At 32.8% G+C, this 18,275-nt stretch overlaps 1 protein-coding gene across 1 annotated transcript; it reads right to left on the reverse strand.

The window, feature by feature from the left end:
* Nucleotides 1-4,713: 4,713 nt before the first annotated feature.
* Nucleotides 4,714-18,164, reverse strand: gdpd3a (glycerophosphodiester phosphodiesterase domain containing 3a). Its single transcript, XM_059348240.1, has 10 exons — nt 17,749-18,164; nt 16,637-16,679; nt 15,789-15,924; nt 13,558-13,603; nt 12,681-12,817; nt 10,728-10,817; nt 10,484-10,617; nt 9,185-9,244; nt 8,888-8,939; nt 4,714-5,047 (listed from the first exon to the last, which is right to left on the reverse strand). Exons 1-10 carry the CDS (start codon nt 17,885-17,887, stop codon nt 4,919-4,921), a joined length of 966 nt encoding a protein of 321 aa, XP_059204223.1. The 5' UTR covers nt 17,888-18,164; the 3' UTR covers nt 4,714-4,918.
* Nucleotides 18,165-18,275: the final 111 nt, after the last annotated feature.

Genomic DNA, 18,275 nt, shown 5'->3' on the forward strand with positions numbered 1-18,275 from the left:
AAAAAAAGAATGTAAAAAAAATCTGTTGATTACTCCCTTGATTAATCATTTTGTCTATAAAGCATCAGAACATTGCGACATATTCATGTGTCTTGTGTTTTCTGACCAACAGTCCCAAATATATTCAGTTTACAAACAGATAAAATTCAGACAGCAACAGCAAAAGTTAACATTTGAAGTTTGAAGTGGTATTTTTATTGCAGATTTATTTTTCTGTCATTTAACTAATCAATTAATTGCTTAAAACTTCAACTTTGTTAAAATTAACAAATGTAAATTTTGGAAAACCTGACATCCTCCGAGTTGTATTATAATATTTAAATCTATTTTATTTGTAAACCTTATTTTTGTTTTGATATTTGATTTGACTCCACCTAGGTTTTCTGTTTTTGTTTTTGTTTGTTTGTTTGTTTTTGTTTTGTTTTTGTTTTTTGTGGGTTTTTTATTTTATTGATTTTGTTTTTCTACTATCATTCTGCTCTTTCGTGTTGATTTTAAGCATGAATGAACATGTACATTCTTTATTTTTGTATGTGAACGAAAGAAAAAAAAAACCAATAAAGAGAAGTTTGAAAAAAAACAAAAAACTTCGACTTTGTTGAAAAGTCTTCCACCGTAAGGTTTTATTTTGTTTTCTAAAAACACAACATTTGTCTGTAATTAGTCCCAACAAGTGTAATATGTGAATCTAAACCCCAGTTCATGTTCATAAACACTCTGGATTTAGAAGATATTACTGTGAAATGCCCTTTGTGTCTTGGCCACAGACCTGGCTGTGTGATCACAAGAGTCTTATTTCTCTGCTCGGTCACTAATTCAAACCTTTGCCCTTTGCATTAAAGACCTCAGTCTGCACTGATCCACTTATATTCCATTAACTCACTTGTCACACTTGAAGGCACAGCCAAGCAGGTTAGAAAAATACAGCCTTTGTTTCACCAATAGACTGGTTAATTATTATCACAGCAGTGTGGCCGGACTTTGACCGGAGCCTGGGAAAACAAGGACAGGTGAGACCAACTGCACGTGTAAACCCTCTGTTTATATGTGCATGTGGAGTAGGAGGGTAACTGTATTAAACATGGATGCATAATACAGCCTAGAGATACCACATAGGATACACTGTAAAAAAAACCCTGTTGTTTTTACGGTAAAAAAAACAGCAGCTGGGGTTGCCAGAACTTTACCGTAATAAATACGGTGCAACTTTTTCTATATTATGGTAAAATTATATTAGCACTGTTGATTTCACATTTAAGATTGCCATTTTATTCCACATTTTATCATAAAAATAAAGTTTTTCCATCAAAATAATATAAAGTATTTTCTGGTCAATTATATAATATTTAATATAATAATATATTATATTTAATATTTAATATAATATTATTATATTATATTATATTTAATATTTAATATAATAATAATATATTTAATATTTAATTTAATATTATATTTAATATTTAATAATATTATATTATAAATGCTGCATAAATCAAAAATTTTACCATTAAATATTACAGTATATTTTTGTTAGAGATATGATGTTTAGTACATTAAACAGTGAAGAAGTATTTTTCCAAAAAATAAATGCAAAAATGAGGGCTTGCAAGTGTATTTTACAGTGGAGTAATGTTTTTTTTGTTTGTTTTTTTAATAAAAATGTAAAAAAAAAAATACTGTTTTGGCTGATATATACATTTCTCGTGTTTCATTGTTACTGAAACTGAATTAACCCATTTATCATTTTACATCCATGGTTTAGCAGTTTTCCACCGTAAAATCTACAGACATTTCTTACAGTGTATATTTGTACAGGCAATAAGTGTGAGTTTTCTTTGCTTTCCTTTCCAACCCATTATTTGTGTCAATTTTCATCTTAACACCACACAAAAGAGTATACAAGCAAACCCAAAGTGAATTGTCGCAGATAATTCATTTCTGAAGGACGGCACATATTCAAACCCGTCAAAAATGGTCAGAAAATCACATCAGGCACAGTGAAAACAACATCATGTTTACCCTGTTATCAGGAGCAGTGGGTGGTCAGGTGACGTGGTCCAGCTGGTTAAATATTCACTCCAGATATACAAACACTCCTGCACACTCCTGCACTACTTTTTTTTTTTTTTACAATTGAAATAAAGCAAATCTCCAGACTATGAACAGACACAAATGCCACCAAAATCTCTTTTAACCCATAAGAACCCATGGTGACACGCATGTAACAAACACTTTAAATCTTCTATATTCTCCCATATTCAGCTTTATGCTTCACATTAACTCATTTAATCCCTAAGCGACACATATACACCCTGGTGAGGTGGTCATGTGACTGTGACAAGAAGTGACTTCTCCTAAATGTGGGTGTGACTGGAAACAGAAATGTGAAAAAGTAGCTAATTTAAAAAAGCTTATTTTTTGTTACTAGGCTAAGTTTAAACCCATTTAACAATTCTAATCTGTTAATGTCCCGTATTGCATTTAACCTGTTTTGACCATATTTCCTGAACAAATTAATATAAAACAAGTAAACAAAAATATCGCTGTGACGTATACGTCAGAAAAAGGCAAATTTGTGGTGTCTAGTTTATTTATTTTAAATTAAAAAATATCATAAACATAAATTCCATAAACGCCCAATGTAACGTTTATGTCACATCACAGATCTTTGACATTAAGGGGTAGAATTTTTTTGTTTTTAAGACATCATAAATGTGTTCTATGTGGTCCACTTGGTCTGTGGTATATCCCTCATAATGTTCCTTTTAGGATAAATAGGTCTGGGTTTTTATGGGTTAAAACTCAACAAAGACCCAGCTTTTATTTCACCAGTGATGGAGGAATTATTCATATCTCTTATTGAGGTAAAAGTACTAATAACACACTTCAGAATTATTCCATTACAAGTAAAAAAAAATCCTGCATTCAAAACTTACTTCTGTAAAAGTACAAAAGTATCAGCATCAGAATGTACTTACAAAAAAAAGTACTCATTATGCAGAATCTCTCCACTCAGATTGTTTTATATATTCCAAAAATATTATTGGATTATGTATTATTATTATTATTGATGCATTTATGTAAGCGCCATTTTGCTGTTGTCCAGCTAGGGCTAATTTTAACTACTTAATATACTGTTATATGGTAATTTATAAACATGCATCATCATTAGTTAAGTAAATGTACTCAGTAACTTTCCTCCACTGCCTCCATTTTACTCTTTAATGCAGATAACAAGTATAAATCTCACAGTTTTTTTTTTCATTTTTATCAAATTACTCATCCAGTAATACATTCAGACTGTTCAGTTTAATACATGAATTATCTCCCCAGCAAACAGAAAGAGCCACAGAAAAAGATTTTGATACATTTGAAATTTATGTTAACCTAATTATAAAAATTCACCGTCATACACCCGATATCCCACAATGCACTGGTCACATCACATCTGTTTAACTTCTGCACTATGCACTGAAGTAGTTATTTTTAGTTATTTTAACACAAAACCTGATCTGTTTTTTAAACCTACTAGGTAGTTTTGTTTCATAATGTTAACGTGTTTAAAACAGCGACTGTGCAAAAGTTTCATAACGTTAAATAAAACATGAACATGATGATTATCTAATGTTTTATATATCCCAGTGCACGAATAAAGGGGGAAAAAATCACTGCTGCAGCCTTTAGTACTTTATGAAGAAAAATATTTTTTGTATTATTACATCAAGTTTACACACATGGGTCAAAAATGATCTTGTGCATTAGAAGCGTAGTGATACAAAAAGTGATACACTAAATTAACAATTTGAGTATATGTGTAACTATGTTTGTCTTATTTTGAAGGTTTAACTTTAAAAGAGTTGTTAGAACCACCAGATTACATTAGAAAATCACATATTTTAACATTTGAGACTTATTAGAGCCACCAAATAATCATTTTTTATTGGAAAAACACCAATTTAACAAAATAGGATAGTTAATATTTGTGTCTTCTTTGTCAGGTTTTAAATTGATGACAACATATAAACACCTTCTAATGCACAACATGGGTCAAAAATGACCTTGTGCATTAGAAGCGTAGTGATATAAAAAAGGGGCTTTTATTCAAAAAGTAAGAAATGAAAACAAAAAATTGGGATTTTTGATTATCAAAAACAAGTTATTTGAGGAAAACCTGGAATACTGAATGATGAAATGAATTAATTGCAAAGATATTGAATATAAAAACTTAGTCGGGTCACTTTAGACCATGGGTCTCAAACTCGCGGCCCGCGGGCCAATTGCGGCCCTCGTGAAGATATTTTGTGGCCCCCACCTTGATATGAAAGTTTAATGTGAGTTTTATATTATATATCAATGAATGAATTTTATATGAATGGTACTTTACTTTTTTTGGTAATTTTGTCTTTTTTTTTAAATAATTCTGTGTCTTTTAATAATTTTGTGCCTTTTTTAATAATTGTCTTTTTTTTGTAATTGTGAATTTTTTGGTCATTTTATGTCTTTTTAAAGTAATTTAGTGTTTTTTCAGTCGTTTTGTGTCTTTTTTTCATAATTTAGTGTCTTTTTTTTGGTCATTTTGTGTGTTTTTTCTGTCATTTTGTGTATTTTTTTTTTTGGTCATTTTGATTCCGCCTCCAGTGGCCCCCAGGTAATTTGAGTTTGAGACCCCTGCTTTAGACCATGTTGTGCATCAAAGGGTTAAACTGTGTGTGTGTGTGTGTGTGTGGAGGCCATGCAAAGGACCTGATTGCAGATAATTCTATCAACGGTGAGTAACGACTGAGAATAAAGCTTTATTCTCACTGTTTAATTAGACAACTCTTGACTCGTTCACAGTCTTTTCTTTTCTTTACACAGTCCTTATTCATCAGGAAGTTATCAACTTTCCTCATGTGATGTGAAGGTGTGTTTCAGCTCAATCCTGACTTCGGTTTCTGCAGAAGTAGCTTGTTAGAAGAGACGGGTAGTCACTCATCACCCCCGTGGCCCCGACATCAAATGCAGCTTTTATGTCTTCATCTTCATTGCACACAAACAAATGCACCTGCAAATACAGATACAGTATTAGCCAACTGCCATGATCTGTTCCAACCTGGTCTCACAGAAATCCGTGGAATAGCCACGGAATCGCTCAAATTTCAGTGAAACTGACACGGATTTCGCTACAATGCAAGTTAAAGACAGTTAATAAGTTTTCCTATTGGTTTGTTCCAAGTCACATGACTTTCAAGGTTCTGGCGGTCAGAACAAAAAACATGGCGGACAGTTCTCTCATTTTTAGTGAAAAAATTAATATTTTGACTTAGTTTCTGCATAAAAATGGATTTTGATCACATTTCTAGCGAGAAATATATGTTTTATTTTCTAAATATTCACTCAGTGAATGTACATAATCACTTTGTATGTTGGAATAGCCACGGGATATGACTGGCATTAACTTGCATTGTAGCGAAATCCGTGTCAGTTTCACGGAAATTTGAGCGATTCCGTGGCTATTCAAAGGATTTTGAGTTAAGCGAAATCTGTGGCTATTTCACGGATTTCTGTGAGACCATGTTGATCTGTTCACAGTGAAAGTTAAATCCCACACTGTCTTGTCTCTCTGTCATCCTTCCTGCAGTTTGGATTTATAGTACGTGACTGGACCATCAATAAAACACCATAAATGTTGTGTTTTCTCAGATGTGACAGCCAGAATACAGCAGACATCAGCAGAAAGAAAGACCTTGGACTGCAGGCTAGACAAATAATTGATATCAATGCCATGACATCAGCATTGTGATATTGAATACACAGTGAAATAACCTGTTCTTATACTAACATATTTATGCACTATTTCTTTCAAAAATAAGAGCCGACCAATATTACATTTTTCTATGGATTTTAGAAGGGGAATATTCATCAATAACCAATATGATTGCCCATATAGTCATTTTTTTGTGCTGGAATGAAAATTGATTTTTCCATTCTTTTTTATGTGGATTGTGGACCGATTTTTCATAGAAAACTTTATTAAATAATATTTAACCCTTGTTGTATATTATTATAAATTATACAAACAATGTATTGCATTGTCAGCCAATTCTTTATTTAATAAATGATAACTGAGGTATAAATAAAGAATAAAATAAATAGCTAAATACACACCATTACTGTTCAGTGTCAGTCTTTTGCTGACTATTAAAAAAAAAAAAAAAAAAAAAATATTGCACAATTTCTTAATCAGGCCAAGCCACTTTTTCTTCATTATATATTGTGCGAAAAAGTTTTAATAATGGCACATATTGGACAGCATATACACGATACTGATATGCCTTTGATAGGCCAATATTATCTGTATATTAATATATTAACTATTTTAAGATTCTTTACGACATAATGTATCACAGATGACAAAATACAGAGCTTTTTTAAGCTATGGGGACAATTTATTGAATATCTTGAAAGTCATCGATCAAGATGTTGAACACTTGAAAAGGACAATGAAGTGTATAAAGAGAATTTAATATTCAACACAGCAGCTACATAGGAAATACACACTGTAAAACCCAATGTTGCTTGTTTGTTATTATAACAAAATTTTCCTTTTCAATACAACAAGATTTGTGCAAAAAGTCATTTTAACCTAAAATATTGAGTCAAATAGCAAGAATCATTTGAGGTAACTCCTTTTCCCTTGTTGTCTTGACATAAAATTCTTTCGCAGCATTGACACTCAAATATTTAAGTTGAAACAATAAGTTGGGTTTTACAGTGCAGGGTTGTTATTAAACTTTTTTTTTTTTTTTTTACTATTATTATTATCATCATTATTTTTGTATCTATTGTTTTTTTTTGTTTTACCTTGTTTTGTTCTTTGTTTTAGTGGTAATTTGTCTTTTTATCTAAGAATATGGGCATGTAAACTCTCATTAATGTATGTGTCATGTTTATTCTAAAAACCCAATAAATATAATTTAAAACAAACAAACAAACAAAACAGATAACATTGTGATATATGTGTATTACATATTACTGCATCATGCTGTGTGAATATATATATTTTGTAGAGTGTGAAGCTCTTCTGGAGGAAATCTCATCCATCAGTTTTATCTGGGTGACGAGGAGAAGAAGATATTTTCTGAGTCACTACCTCAGAGCGTTCGAGGCCCTCAGCAGCTGACGAGACGACGACATATGACTTCAATTGTTTTCATGCTCAAACTATTCAGTGACCACTCATGGCTTGAGATGGGGGTGACCTCATCCAGCAGAGATGACTCACAGCAGGACAGAGGTGATGCAGAGCGGCTGTGTGAGCGTTACTGTTTGGGTCGGCTGGAATACTGGAGAGTCATTTAGAGTAAACCAAGGGTGTCAAACTCAAAAACACAATGGGCCAAAATTTAAAACTTGAATAAAATCGCGGGCCAAATCAACAACAACAAATCAACCTTTTAATATATACCAAACATGTTTTTCTTTAACATTAAATATGGAACCAGCAACGCTTACAAACATACAATATATAACTAAATAGTGCAGACATGCAAAATCAAATTTCAAATAAAAAACACATCAATGTCATTAATTTATTAAATAAAAATTCAATAAAAATCGTATGCCTCTTTTCTATTTGCATCCTTCTGATTTAAATATCAAAATAAACTTTTTCAACAGGTTAATAAATTCTGCCTTTCTTTTCTCCATTTTTGGGAAGGGGTAGCTGGGAGACAGCTCTAGCTTGAGGTTGCTATGACGACTGTCACAGAGGAGCGAAGAATGTTGAGCTGTTATATTGGTTTCCCTGGTGAAAATAAATAATTGAAATGGGAATATATTTGTTTTTTGTTAAGTTGCCTAATAATTATGCACAGTAATAGTCACCTGCACACACATATATCCTCCTAAAATAGCTAAAACTAAAAAAGCCCCACTCCAACTTCCAAAAATATTCAGCTTTGATATTAATGAGTCTTTTGGGTTCATTAAGAACATGGTTGTTGTTCAATAATGAAATTAATCCTCAAAAATACAACTTGCCTAATAATTCTGCACTCCCTGTAGTCATTTTTTGTGCTGGAATGAAAATGGATTTTTCCATTCTTTTTTATGTGGATTGTGCACCAAATTTGGCCCGCGGGCCAGAGTTTGACACCCCTGGAGTAAACCAATAAGTGCTTTGGTTAAATTAAGTCTTACAGTGATGGTGCAGTTATGGGAAATAAACTTTGCTCTTCCACAAATAAATCTTCAGGTGTGGGATTCAGAAAGCGAAATAAATTTCCCAGTTACCCAGTGAAGGTTTTCCTTTTTGCCACTAGTGGCTCAGCAGAGGGTTTTAATGAGTCGACGTCTCTTTATTGTTATTATTGTTTTTGTTTTGTTTGTTCTGTCACACCTAGCAACAGGGGCAACCACACCTCCTGAGTCCTGACTCATAGCAACACACCGGGCTTTCTTTCTATTAACTGTAATGTAAATAATGTTGTTTCTTTTCCTTTCATATGTATGTGTACGTGTGTTTGGGTATGTATCCAAATGTGGGCGCGTGTATGTATGTATGTATGTATGTATGTATGTATAATTTCGCTGTATAGGTAAATTATATTTATGTTTTTGTAATACAAGACATGTTTAGACAAAGATGTTAACTTGTCATATTTAAGGAGAGGGGGTGGGACTTTATAAGTTATACTTCTTCTCACTCCTTTTCGAATATGTATTCTGTCATGTTAAATGTTTTGTCTGACTCTTTTTTTATTTATTATTATTTGTTTTCATATTCGAAATAAACTTAACTCAAATCAAATCAAAAATCAAAATGTGTATTCTAATATGAACTTGTTATATTTTCTGGTTCTTGTTTTGAATGGATCCTTGTAGTCAGTGTGTGGTTTCATACCTGTATTCCACGGGCAGCGAGGTGTTTAAAAAGACTCTTCCTCATTGTTATTCTGTAATGACAGCATTTAAGAGTATATAAGTAATTTTTAAAACCTAAATATAATCCAGAATTTGCTGCATTATAAACTGTATGACTGAACATAAAATGTTGTGCATAAAAGCAGACCTGCATGTACTGTGAATGTAAAGTTCTCAGTGATTGTTTCCTTTGGTAGTGACACCTTGTGACCTTTTCAGATTTCTGCACCAAAACAAAGTCAGCGTTGAGGAAGGCTGCAGAGGAAACCTGACTCACCTTTCTAACAAAGAGATGAGCAGCTTGTTCTTCAGGATGGGCTCCTTAGGAATGAACGTCCTTAAGGACAAAGAAACAGAAGAGACATCTGAACTGTCACACAATTATCTCACACAAAACACAAGATTAGAGAGGAAGAATCTCAGGAGATAAAGCCACATGAGTGTATACAGGCTGGCCTCTAGCCAAAGCAACTCACAAAGGAAAAATCTAGGAGTTGCAGTTGTAACATGTAAACAAAACACAGAGCATAGTCTGAGCCGAGAGGGAGGAACAACTGTATAATAACTCAATACTGTTGGGCAACGGGCAAATTGCTTCAATCCTATCAGGTATTGGAAAAGGCCTCAATATTTAATGACAAGTTTCAATATATAGATAGATAGATAGATAGATAGATAGATAGATAGATAGATAGATAGATAGATAGATAGATGGATGGATGGATGGATGGATGGATGGATGGATGGATGGATGGATGGATGGATGGATAGATAGATAGATAGATAGATAGATAGATAGATAGATAGATAGATAGATAGATAGATAGATAGATAGATAGATAGATAGATAGATAGATAGATAGATAGATAGATAGATAGATAGATAGACTTTATTTATCCCAAGCTGGGAAATTACAGTGTAGCAGCAGCATTACACACAGAGACAATAACAACACAATTAAATAAAAAGAACAACCTAGGCATACTTCAGCAATAAAATATAAAAATACAATAAAAATACAATAAAAAATAAATAAAGTGTCTAAAGAATAATAATGCTGATATTTTCTTATATATATATATATATATATATATTTTTTTTTTTTTTTGTATATGTAGGTGTGTATGTGTGTGTATATATATATATGTATGTTTTATCTTTTTATTTTTTTATTATTTTATTTTATATATATTTTATGTATGTGGGTGTGTGTATATATATATATATTTATTTTATTATTAATATTTTTTTCTACACACTGTTGTCTTAACTGATCTGGTGTATAAACCTATTAATACAACGATGTAAGGGTCTCTGTGTGGGTGTTGGGTTATATAAGAAAATGAAAATATGTCTTTTCGATTGTACTGTTTACTGCAACTGTGAATCAATAAAAATATATATATAATAATGCTGCTGATTGGATAAACATTTGTACCACAATGTTTTCTATCATTCAGGAACCATATGGAAGTCATGACTCTGGTGTAGAAAGTGTTTCAGTGTTACCCAGCCCTGGCAGCAACACACACACATGGATTCAACAAGCACAGACACACACTCCTGCAGCCACACCTGTTGATGACCCGCGGCAGGTAGAACTGCAGTAAACTCTCTCCCAGCGGCACAAAGGGCAGCAGGCCGCTGTAGAAGAGGAGCACCAGCAGCACGCCTCGACTCTTAGTGAAGCTGTACGGCATGGAGGCGTTCTATGAGGACACAGAGAGACAATTTACAGTTAAAATTCAATGGCAGAACAGTGATATTGGCTGTGATTTGATGCTAAGGTGACTTTGTCTCCCCCAAGTGGTCTCTGTACCGTTCTGCGGCATTCCTCCATGATCCTGGAGTCCACAGAGGCCCACACTGTGATCTCCTCCCTGTTGTAGCGCCCAACCAAGTCAGACACCTAGAAGGAAAGGTCACAGATGAGTTTTACGCTCTTTCATATCCTGCATATCTTGGAGATTCTTTCATATCACTGAGAAAGTGCTGGAACTGTTTCTGGTTTGTAATGTTTATAGTGTGACGTATTTGTGCAAACCTGTGGGTATGTATGTGTGTGTACACCTGCATGTTTCTTTATGTATTTGTTTTGATTATAAATTTATTGTAATTAATTTACTTAATGAATTTATTTTATTCCCTTTATTATTATTATTATATTTATTATTATTATTATTATATTTATTATTATTATTATTATTATTTTATTTTTCCTTCTTTTTTCTTTTTTTTCTCTTTTTCTCTTCCTATTTTATTTTGCGGTAAAAACGGGAACATGGGGCATTATATGTATGTATTTGTTTTAATTATCAATTTATTGTAATGAATTTACTTAATTAATTAATTTTATTCCCTTTATTATTATTATTATTATTATTATATTTATTATTATTTTTTTTATTATTATATTTATTATTATTATTATTATTATTATTATTATTATTATTATTATTATTTTATTTTTCCTTCTTTTTTCTTTTTTTTCTCTTTTTCTCTTCCTATTTTATTTTGGGGTAAAAACGGGAACATGGGGCATTATATGTATGTATTTGTTTTAATTATCAATTTATTGTAATTAATTTACTTAATTAATTTATTGTATTCCCTTTATTATTATTATTATTATTATTATTTTATTTTTCCTTCTTTTTTCTTTTTTTTCTCTTTTTCTCTTCCTATTTTATTTTGCGAAAAAAACAGGAACATTGGGCATTATGTAAACCGCTGCTCTGTTTTATTCAGCCCCACATATTATCCAATGCAAATATTATTTCTTTGAAAAAGGAAGCTGCTCTGGTGAGAGTTGAAGTTGTTTTATTTTGAAGGTGTACTGTAGCCGTGGAGCTGTCTACATAGGAACAAGACACCCAAACTCAAAGAGTCGACTTTTAGTCATTTTGCATCCCTTTGTATTATTTTGCACATATGTTTTTAGTAATGTTGCATCTCTTTGTGATAGTTTTGCATCATTTTTCTCTCAAAAAAATGAATAAATTCCAAACAGGAAATCTGTAGAGTATACAACAGATACAGATATCGGTTTTACAGGAAGCATCCATTATAAATACTCCAAAGTCCTCAAGTCCATTAACCCCATCTACAAGCCATTATTACATATATTTAAGGTTCCTACTTCAGGCTATTTTAGATGTGTTTTACATTTCTCTCTTTGTAGTCACTTTGGGTAACTTTTTTAAATGAATAATGTCAAGTCAAGTCAAGTCAAGTCAAAGTTTATTTATAGAGCACATTTAAAAACAACCTCAGTTGACCAAAGTGCTGTACAGTTATTAAAATAGAATAAATCATGCACAAATAGGTATAAATAAAAACAATAAAAAAACAATAAAATACTAAAAACAGTAAAACAATAAAATAAAATAGAATAAAATAGTAATAAAAGCTCAATCCAAAACAGAGTTAGAGATAAAAAATAAATAAATTAATTAATTAATTAAATAAATAAATTAAAAAATAAATAAATAAAAGGGTAAAAAAGTAAAAAAGAAAGCCAAGGATTCTTGCCTAGCTGGGACTGAACGCCAAGGAGAATAAATGAGTTTTTAATATGTATATTTTGTGTCTTGTTTAAGTCTCTTTGTGGCTGATTTGGATCTCTGTGGTCCTTTGGTGTTGGTTGGAGTTGTTTTGTGTTTGTTTGTGGTCTTTTAGCGTCTCTTTCTGATTGTTTTGTGTGTTTTTTCAGCGACCTCTGACCCCTCAGGTCCCTGCAGGGTCCGGTCCAGTAATCTATCCATGATTGTACCTTTTCTATCAGCTGGTTGGTGCTCTCCCTGTTCTCTTTGTTCTCTTTGATCTCAATGCTGACGGGCACCTCGGGGAACTTCCTGAACACGTCCTCAAGCAGCGCGAACTTCCTGTCTGCACCGCTGCTGTAGTGTCCTGAAGGAGGGAGGCGTGGTAACTAAGGTTACTGTGCACAACACACACACACACACACACACACACACACATTCTTGTACTTCTATCTTTGTGAGGGCCCTCATTGGAACAGTGAATTGCCTAGGAGGTTGTTATAGTTTTGAATTTTTCATTAGGTTTAGTTTTCATTTTGTTGTGAATTTTTGTTTTCAAATTCAGTTAGTTTTAATTAGTTTTTAGAGTGAGTTTGCTAGTTTTAGTTGACTTTTTATTAGTTTTAGTTTTTTGTAATGGGGTATTTGTTGGGTGGGAGATTAAAAGAGGTCACAGTGAATTTTGCCTTTGTTTCCTTTGTCTGATCCATCTTCATTATGTATGAAAAAAGTCGACAAAGACGAAAACGAATATCATTTTAGTTAGTTTTGTAACCACACAATACAGTTTCAGTTAATTATCATTATCATGTAACATTTAACCCTTAAAACAAAGTCAAAATCAAACAAAATCTCAAAAAAGCCTTTAAAGAAGTGAGGACCGGCCTAAATGTCCTCACTTTGCAAAAATGTCCTCACTCTGTTGGTTAAAAACGTGTTCTGGTCCCCACTATGTAGGAAGTACAAGAACACACACACACACACACACACACACACACACACACACACACACACACACACACACACACACACTCCTACTGACCTACTTCTTCACTGAATGGCTTTTTGTTAATGATTGAGAATAAAAGAATGAGAGGAGGAACTCACCTGCATAAAATGTCACCTCCAGTCTCTCTTTATACAGAGGCAGGTCCTAAAAGAGAACAGCAGATGTATTTATTTATTTATTTATTACTATATTTCTATAGCACCTTTCAAAACCAGGGTTACAAGGTACATTATCATGGAGGCAATACAACAGTTAAAACAAAAATAACAGAACATCATCAAAAACAGTAAAAATAGCAAAAATAATAGGATACAAAATTAAAATATGTGTAAGAACGTTAGAAATCATGTATGGAGACATAAAGAGTAAATACCATATTGATTGTAATTACCATGCTGAGATATCCTAAGCATTATGTAGTAGAATTACTGCATGCTGCATGTAAAAATCAAACATAAACTTGAAGTGAATCCAATACTTAGGTGAACATTTACTCTTTCAGAGGAAAAGGATATAAATAGATGTTATTGTTGTTTTAGGTTAATTGCAGTCTGTAGCAGGTTTTCATGCATTTTAACCCATAAGAACCCACAGTGACATGGGTGTAACAAACACAATATTCAGCTTTATGCTTCACATTAACTCATTAAATCCCTAAGCAACACCCTGGTGTGGTGGTCATGTGACTGTGACAAGAAGTGACTTCTCCAAAATATGTGTGTGACTTGAAACAGAAATGTGGAATAGTAACTAATTTCAAAACGCTTATTTTTTGTTACAAGGCTAAATTTAAACCCATTTAACAATCCTAATCCGTTAATAGGGAACTGTACACATTAAAGTCACAATTTTGATATATGCTATGGAGATGCAAACAAAAAGACACATGGTTATTTGTTTTTATTTATTATTGATTTATTTATATTAATTTTGTGCCTTTTTAAAATAGTTTTGTGTCTTTTTTTTGGTCATTTTGTGTCTTTTTTGAGTTATTTTGTGTCTTTTTAAATTTTTCTTTTTTGCTAATTTTACTCTTTTGATAATTCAGTGTATTTTTTTGTAATTTTGTGTCTTTTTTTAAAAAGTCATTTTGTTTCTTTTTTAAGTAATTTCTTTTTTTTCTGTCATTTTGGATGGTTTTTTTTTGTAATTTTGTGCCTTTTTTTTGGTCATTTTGATGCTGCCTCCAGCAGCCCCCAGGTAATTTGAGTTTGAGACCCCTGATTAAGGATTACTGGGTCTGGGTTCTTATGGGTTAATCTGGTATAATGAATGACGGGTGTGTGTTTATAACATTAGTTCAAGGGTCCGTAGGCCATAGCTGCTTTAATTAGGTAAGTTGGCAAACTGCACTGAAACGACACGCTGAAGTAGAGACTCACTAATGTAGAAATCTTGCTATCTTAAGCATCACATTACAGTGACTTTTTGGGTCTACATGCAGCTATTTGGCACCTTGCAGTTAAATTGGAGCAAACTGCTCACATGAAACATAGATAAATTACATGGTTGCTTATAAAGTTGGAATAAAACATATTTTACCTCTTTCCATGAATTGATTGTTACAATGTGATTTATCACTGACACAAAAAGTGTATATATTTTTAAAACTTTATTAATCAATCTCTTCCAAACAGTTACAATGGAAATGAAACCACAATTAACAGAGGATTGTGTCTGAAAACGAAATTGTTCCAACTTTATTAGCTCCCATGTATTTATTTCACATGCAAGGAGCCATTACCACATAAGCTATATTAATTTATATATATTAATTTAATTGTCAACTGTGCAATATTGACTTTAACAATACAAAAATGTTGCAATAATTCAACTACTCTGTTAGGTTTACTCTGACAATACTGCATTTATGCTGTAAATTTCATCTATTATTGTTGTTTTTTTGTTCATTTTATTCTTATTTTTGAACTTGAAGACACTTAACAATAAATCCAATCACCATGATTATCTTCATTATTATCATTATTGTTATTTATCAGTAGTCGGTTATTTGATATTGTAGTTTAACCATTTTTTAAACCTAATTTTCCTCTTTTTTTCTTTTTCTTATCATTTCTTTATGTCAGTATTTCTGTTCTAGAATGGGAGCGCCTGTAACATATATTATTTATTTCTGATTATGGTTTTGAAATGTGATTGCTAATTGTACCTGTTTGAGCCCAAGAAAGAATTTCATTGTCTTGTTTTGTCTAAGAAAACCTTTTCCACACCAACATGGTGGCCTCAAACAATAATTCAGAAACCAGAACTGGCTGGAGCGTCTGTGACCTTTGACCCTGAGCAGCAGTGCTGTAGGATCTGATCCCACCTGTAGATTGAGTGAGGAGATGTTGTCGTTCAGGCCGGTCTGCCTCTCCAGATTCTCGTCATGTGACACCACCACGTGTCCATCACGCGTCAAGCGACAGTCCATCTCCAGCATCTGTGTTCCCTGCTGCACCGCACTGAGACAGAGGAACAGATCATAGTTGTTTACCTCTTGATCTTACCGCTCACTGAACTGTCCGACAACATGAACCAATCTCTAAAACTGCAGTACAGGAAATTAAATGTCTAATCCAAAAGAAATGTAAGACTAGTGGCAATAAAACAAAGGACTGTGCATGCTTGCACTTATCATACACTACCGGTCAAAAGTTTTAGAACACCCCAATTTTTCCAGTTTTTTATTGAAATTCAAGCAGTTCAAGTCCAATGAACAGCTTGAAAGGGTACAAAGGTAAGTGGTGAACTGCCAGAGGTAAATAAAAAAAGGTAAGCTTAACCAAAACTGAAAAATAATGTACATTTCAGAATGATAAAATAAGGCCCTTTTCAGGGAACAAGAAATGGGTTTAAAACTTAAAGCAGTTCTGCAGCAACGGAGCTTGATCAAGCCTTGAAAGTTGCTAAGTTGCTACCAATTCCTACAGGTGTCCCAACTTTTCTTGATCACTTACAACCTACAAGTTGCTCCACATTTAAGGGAACTTCTGCAACAGAGTTGGGAAGAACTTTCTGACATATCACATATACTGTCTGAGATTATACGAGGCTGGATAATCACTCTGCCTCATTAGAGAGACAGGATGGAGGACGGTCAATGGGATAGTGCTCAGTTGGTCACAGTCATTTTTAGACAGCAGCAGCAGCTCACCTCTTGAGTTTAATACTCACTTTGTGAACGCCTCCATGGTGCTCTCTATCCTCTCTCCACCTCCTGGTGACAGACAGAGGAGTGAGCAGAGGAGCACCAGTCAGTCAGGGAGACAAAAAAACACACATGAAAAGTGAGATTATTAAGACTTACTAAGGCCAGATATTTCAGGAGCCCAAAAGACACAGAGCCACTAAAAATAGCCCAACTGATGAGGTTAGTTAAAATTAAAAAAAAAAAAAAAAAAGATAAATAACAATAGGGTCCTTGCACCCATGGTGCTCCGTCCCTAATTATTTATGCAACAGGCCTGACTTTATAAAAAAATTAAACAGATGAATATAAGTAAATCAGCTATTATTGGAGTTTAACCTTAAAACTAAAAAAAAATGTAAATAAATGATTAAAAAAAATATTATTATTGCTGTTATTAATATTATTACATATATATAACAAACATGTAAACACAGATGAAAAATATTAATTAGGGAGATATATATATATGTATATATATATATATATATATATATATATATATATATATATATATATATATATATATTTCTCCCTTATTAATATTTAAATTATATTAATTATTAAAAAATTATATTAAAAAATATATATATGTATATATATATTTCTCCCTTATAAATATTTAAATTATATTAATTATTAAAAAATTATATTTAAAAAAATGAAATATATATATTTCTCCCTTATTATTTAAATTATATTAATTATAAAAAAAAAATATATATATATATATATATATATATATATATATATATATATTTTTTTTTTTTTTTTTTTTAAATATGGTGGATGAGGGAGCTTTGTTTTTTTTTTCCATCATCATTCGGCCTATTTGCTGCATTTTAATGACAATAAAATAAGATTTTGTGAGATTGTAAAGTAGGTTTTTCACCTTCAAACCTCATCAAACTAATTTGTGCAGGGAGACACACTGCAGGAGTGTTTGTGTAGATTATTCATCTAACAGGATGCGTGCAACAAGTGAATGAAATGAGCCTTTTAAAAATGTGGAAATAAAATACCTAAAACAGGTAACATCCCTCAATCTATTTATCTCCTTGGCTGCTTTCCAGCACCTGCCTGCCAGTCGGCCCCTTACCTCCTCGGTGTGAGATGTGTGTGCAGTAAAAGGCCGTTCGTTTCCTCTTGTGGAGAACCAGCGGGTTCTTCAGCAGGTACAACGAGGTGAGAGTGTATCCACCCAGAGCTGGGAGGATGAAGTAGAGAAAACTGCTCATCCTTCCCTGCAAATACGTCCAGCAAGCTCCTGACTGAGTCTCTGCACGGCCTCAGGTGAAGAGCATTGGGCAGCAAAACAAAATTAAGTGTGTCCTTCAGCAAAAGATCATTAAGATCTGCAACAATCCCCCTTTTGTGTGAACAGGTCCGTAAAAGCTCGACTGCAGACAACCTGCTCTCTGTCTTTCTTTGGTGATAAGAAAAAACTGGACAGACTGGTAAGACCAAAGAAATTCTCCTTCTTGTTCACTCTTGAAACGTTCAGAGTTGTAAAAAAAAAAAAAAAAAAATCAGTTAATGAAGCACCAGCTCATAACCCAGAGCTCACCTCTTCAGTCTCTCCCTCTCTCTGGCCTCGCCCATGCCTGTGGTGACACTATTTCACTC

Source organism: Centropristis striata, chromosome 13, assembly GCF_030273125.1.
Source record: "Centropristis striata isolate RG_2023a ecotype Rhode Island chromosome 13, C.striata_1.0, whole genome shotgun sequence".
Lineage (NCBI taxonomy): Eukaryota > Metazoa > Chordata > Actinopteri > Perciformes > Serranidae > Centropristis > Centropristis striata.